Source organism: Sinocyclocheilus rhinocerous, unplaced genomic scaffold (assembly GCF_001515625.1).
Source record: "Sinocyclocheilus rhinocerous isolate Xijiao unplaced genomic scaffold, SAMN03320098_v1.1 scaffold631, whole genome shotgun sequence".
NCBI classification, from domain to species: Eukaryota; Metazoa; Chordata; class Actinopteri; order Cypriniformes; family Cyprinidae; genus Sinocyclocheilus; species Sinocyclocheilus rhinocerous.
Window position 1 is genome coordinate 513,074 of NW_015656501.1, and position 5,435 is coordinate 518,508.

Below are 5,435 nucleotides of genomic sequence, written 5' to 3' on the forward strand. Positions count from 1 at the left end.
AAACTCGAGGCCTAGAGATGTTTTTCTTTTTTTTTTTTTAGTTAAACAACTTTTAACCTGCCCGCCGGGTTTTTAGAATGCTGTCATGAGCTAGCAGTGAATGCGATGGTCAAACGACTTTGTTTACATAGAAAAACAATGAAAAAGCAGCACACTGGAAGGCAAAAGCATATTCTTTGTGAGCATTCTTTGTGAAATGGAACCTCAAAAATTTCTGATTTTAAGATGTTTTATGTAGGCAGCAAACTTGCTTTTCACATGCTTCTCATATAAAGTGCACACATTTAGGATTTACTGTTAATTCCAGTTGATTCTCATTTTAGCATGTTGCTAAGTTAACAGCTATAATTACTAAAAATACAAATCAATCAAAAAATGGGTGAAATAGCCTAATTTTAATTAGTTGTATCCGTCTTTCATTCCTGTTTAATACTGAATACAGTATTTATTATCAGTATATTTGCAGCATCTTGATTTCAGTGTTTTATTTTTCATTTATTTAGACAAAACAGTATACATTTTAATATTTAACTACATTTTGATAACTTAGCTAACACAAGATTGATGATATTAATGTGCTGTGTAAATGTAACAGAGGTGGCGCTGGTGGCAGTGTTGGTTCCTGTATTGGTGGTGGTTCTGACAACCCTGGTGTTGGTGATGGTGTGCTCATGGCTGTGGAAGAACAGGTCAGTAAAACATTTCAATATCTCAACAAATTATTTGATATCTGAATAGTTTTTAAAAATCATTACGCTAAAATATTTTAGCCTCATATTAAAACCTTGTTGTTCATGAAAATTAAATTTAAACTTAATGCGAATTGCCTTAAAGGACAACCCATTTGAGATAATATCTTCACCATCTGTATTCAAACCTACAGAAAAAGCCCCGAGGTGACTTATGACCTTCCACAGTGGGAGCGCACAGGTGCGTCTGTTCTCAGTTGTTTATTCTTTTGCATTTCCACCTACATTAATTATTAAACATGCATGAATATGTGTTTCAGTGTGGTGGAAGAGTATGAAACAGTTGCTGCCCTCTAAGTTGGATGGAGACGATTGTGTTCGTTACAGTTCCACGGCACGAGTGGACCACCAGAGACCCCGGGTGGAGCATGCAGGTATGCATTCAAACAAACTGGTCAAATTAGTTTTATGTTCTCCAACAAACCCTTGAACAATCTATTTTCTGGCCATCTGCCCATCCATGTAGAATACGCCCAACCGCTTGTCACCGGTACTATGGCCTCTCTTGGACAAAGGTCAACGTTTAAGCCCGAAGAGGCCGGTGGACCCGAGTATGATGCACCTATTCCCGCGGAACATTACCATGCTTACGCTGAGCCCCTTCCTGCTTCTGGCACTGAATACGCCACGCCAATCATGATTGACAGGGCTAACCACCTATCAGGAGGCACTCTACCATTCAGGGGGCGTAGTTTAGTGGCTCGGACAGACAGCAGCCAATCAGCAAGCTCAGCCTATGACACACCCAAGAGCACATCTGATCAAGCCACACCCACAGAGGGACAGTTGTACCAAGTGCCACAGAATACCCACAGTGCACAGTGTCAGAACAAAGACTGACCAATCACAAATGAGCGGACCCATTTGGAAACCCTGGGCTGAATACTGCCTTTCCCAGAAATCTGCAGATCAGATCAGAATGTGCCGTCTCAAATTGTATACCGTGCAAGTCCTATCACTGAAATAACACACAGGAATGTCAGGAGAGAGAGAAGAGCAGAGATCTCGTTACACTACTGTGTTCTGTGAGTGTTCATACGTCTAAATGTGTGTGTACGAGTGCATATATGTGACTGCTCTGCTATCAAACTGTGAGTCCTTAGATATCTGTGCATTTTTCTGAGAGTGGAGATGTATTTGTCTCGATCGCTCATTGTAAGGTACATTTTTCCCTTTAGGCAAAGATATTTAAAAAAAAAACACCCTCACAGAATAACAAATGATCACATTTCAAATTAATAGACAAACACTCTCATAACACTGTGATTCACGGTCATTTTGCACTGTTGTATTGTATTCTGCTGCTACATAGGTGCCTTCTTTGTGACATAGCAACACAGGCCTGTGCTGGTTTCTCTAGTTCTGTTCCAAAACCTAGTGAGTTAACTTGCCTACATGGGCATCTGCCTTAACAATGCAGCATACTAACTTATAGGGGTGTACATCTGGTATTGGTTTTCTTAGCCAGAGATACAATATTTGCCAATACCTTGAAACATGCCGTGATTTGGTTAGTTAATAGATTCAGGGGTCTGCGATCGATTTATCAATATTACGATGTTACGTGCCTGGTTTAAATTTTTTTTAACTCACAAATGCAGTCAAAATATAACATGAACATATAATTAAATTCTCTGAATATTGCAAATCCTGTATCTTCGACAAAAAATCAAGTCGCACATGTCAAGAACATCAGTAATCTGATGACAGCAATGACAACAGTCAAAAAAACCATTTGTCTTCTGTGCAAATCTAGTGTCCCCATTAAGAAATACATCAAAATGAGGTAATTAGTGGTTGAAACAATATATTTATACAGAAAAATATATGTGTGTGTATATATATATATATATATATAAACAAATGTCAAAGATACAGTTAAAACTTAAAGTATTTGATTAAAGCTCAAGTGATGTCTTTTTATAACAAACAAGTTTTCTAGTATACATTTAGATATTTAAAAAAAAAAAATATATATATATATCTTTAACATTGCATTGATGCACCATATCTTTAGTAACTGATTTAAAGCTTGAATACACTACTTTTGTCCTGATTTTTGTCCTGATTTACAGTCTGGACAAATCGATGCTAGTTGCCGAAAGTCAGAGCCAGTCTGCAAATTTGAGGTGACTGATTTCACATAAAATTGTGTAGTTTATGACGACCACAAACTCCCAATGGTGCCCAGTTTTTCCTCTGTAACCAAAGTCTGCAAGTGTGTGATGCCTAGTGTTAAAAAACTTGTGTATTCCAGCCATTAGATGGAAACTTGGAGGTAACTATTTTGGAATGCTTTAGAATGGTTAGCATGTTGCTAGCTAACACCTCAGTACTCTAATAAGCACAAAAATACATTTTACCCACAAATATTGGGCAAAATAGTCCATATTAAATACATATATTTAACTAGTTAGGCTATTAATAGTTTTCATTATTGAATGACATGTGGTTATTTATAAATTATCAAAATATTTGTCTCAACTTGTCCGCCATCTTGGATGAACTTTTTTCACCAAACTCATTGCAATGCACTCTGCTTTTTATGGGAAAACATTTAATGCCTTAAAATGCTGTCTTGGTAGGCAGCTCACAAGGTATTGGAACAGATGTTGGTAGCGTGCATTGTTCAGTTAAATCTGAATAAATTAAAGTAGGAGAGACAGACAAACATTTATTCAGCACTGGAACTAGCAAGGCCTTTCTTAAAACTAATGGTACAGCAATGGTGCCGGTGATGAATTTTCAATTTCCATGGAAAAGTCCTCCATGCTTGACTGCACATACACATTCATGCCAAATATAGTATTGGTCATGCACGTCAAAACCTGTGCCACGCAAAAATCCATTTTATTTTTTCCTGCTGATGTGTCTTGTATTAATACTCCCAAACCACTAACAGGTCGGGTTTAAGCCACCAAGCATGCATTGCTTCCATGGTTACACTGTCCTAATGGATACCTTTACCAAATGTGACCCTTTAGCGGTCAAAGGTTAAAGAGCAAAACACAGGATGCCAACATTCTTGCCTATAACAGGATTCACTCTGTGCCAAGTTGACTTTATATGTCTTTTTTTTGGGGGGGGGGTTGTTGACTTGAAGACCAAACAACCTGATGGATAATCAATCCAAGCATATTATCCATTTGATTTAATGTTATCAGACCAAACATTGCCTCACACTATGGATTTTGGATGCCAGGGTGTTGCATGTTCAAAGTCAGATTTATACACTGTTGCGTTTGTCATTTACTACAATATCAAACAAGTCATATTTCGGTACTTGCGCTAGTTTACTGGCTTAAAGCAGTGAAATGTCCACAGTGGTGTCTCTGTGGACGTGCCTGTATGTTTCAATGTCTTTGTGAGTTTAAAAGTATACCAGATTCAGTCGTGTATGTGCATGTCTGCTTATAGTTTTTGAAATCCTCTCAGAGTTCTATGTAATGTGTTTTCTTTGCACTGTATCCACAAGTCTGTGTGTGTTCATGTGTGTCTGCCGTTCACTGTACATGTCTCTAAATGATGATTGGTACTGTAGATTGATTGTATAAAAACAATTTTAAAATGTTAAATTGAAGTTTTATTTTTTTTTAAAAATGTAATAACAAAAAAAACTTTTTTAGGCTGCTGGATTAATGAATGTATCCTGGCCTTCAAATTTATTCAGCAGTGCTATTTCTTATTTTTACTTATTTAATATTCATGAATATATTTAAATATAAACACACATCTACTAATGTGACCCAGGCAGTTGAAATCCCAAAGCATATTAACAGATTTGAGCTTCAAAATGTCTTCTTTTTTTTCAACATCAAAATTTCGTTTTGAAATAATGTAATTATATATGTGGAAAATTATATTTTTACACAAATTTCACCCATTCTTTTTCAGTATTTTTATTACCCACTATTTTGTAGTTCAAGTAGGCTAGTCTTGCAGTGTGACCAGAGAGTTTGAAAGTTCAAATATTCCATGTAGTTCCTCAGTTAATATGACGTCATAATGCATGCGTAATAATTACAGAAGAGTTAGAAAACACTTCTGTCACTCCTTGATACGTCATTACTCCTTTTGATTTTCCGCCACTGTGTATACAAAGCTCCTCATAAACAATTTAGACTGACAAATGTCCTAAAATGTCCTGCAAATATTAGCGCCTGACTGAGTGGCATTATACCAAACTGACGTACTGACGAGCAAGGAGTCACTTTGTAAACTATTTGGAGTGTTGAAAGCATAACAAATACATAAGATAAGTGTGTAAACTGAGGCATTCTTATGCAACTTTCAAATGAAACATTGCCACTCGTGTGCTGTATAACAAGCAAATGCAGTGTTCCGTAAACACAGGTGGTTTGTAATAGCGCGTTCACAGATCAGGATTGTCACAGACGTCCCCTGCTGGCAGTTTGGACACATTGCTGGTACACTGTTTACTGCAAATATGCGGGACATACTTTGAGCTGACTATTATTAATAATAGTCTGCAACTGCATACTGTTTAAAAACTATTCCCCTGCTGGCAGTTAGGACACATTGCTGGTACACTGTTTACTGCAAATATGCGGGACATACTTTGAGCTGACTATTATTAATAATAGTCTGCAACTGCATACTGTTTAAAAACTATTTTATATATATATATATATATATATATATATAAATAAATACACAAACAAACAC

The 5,435-nt window shown here is 36.7% G+C and overlaps 1 protein-coding gene across 1 annotated transcript in view; it reads left to right on the forward strand.

Moving 5' to 3' along the window:
• dcbld2 (discoidin, CUB and LCCL domain containing 2) overlaps positions 1 to 2,539 on the forward strand; it is a 25,629-nt gene extending 23,090 nt beyond the window's left edge. Inside the window, exons 13-16 of the mRNA XM_016527745.1 lie at positions 596 to 689; positions 884 to 930; positions 1,010 to 1,123; positions 1,216 to 2,539. Coding sequence (XP_016383231.1) covers positions 596 to 689; positions 884 to 930; positions 1,010 to 1,123; positions 1,216 to 1,589 — 629 coding nt within the window. The 3' untranslated portion in view covers positions 1,590 to 2,539. The remainder of the gene's footprint in view (positions 1 to 595; positions 690 to 883; positions 931 to 1,009; positions 1,124 to 1,215) is intronic.
• The last annotated feature ends 2,896 nt before the right edge of the window (positions 2,540 to 5,435 follow it).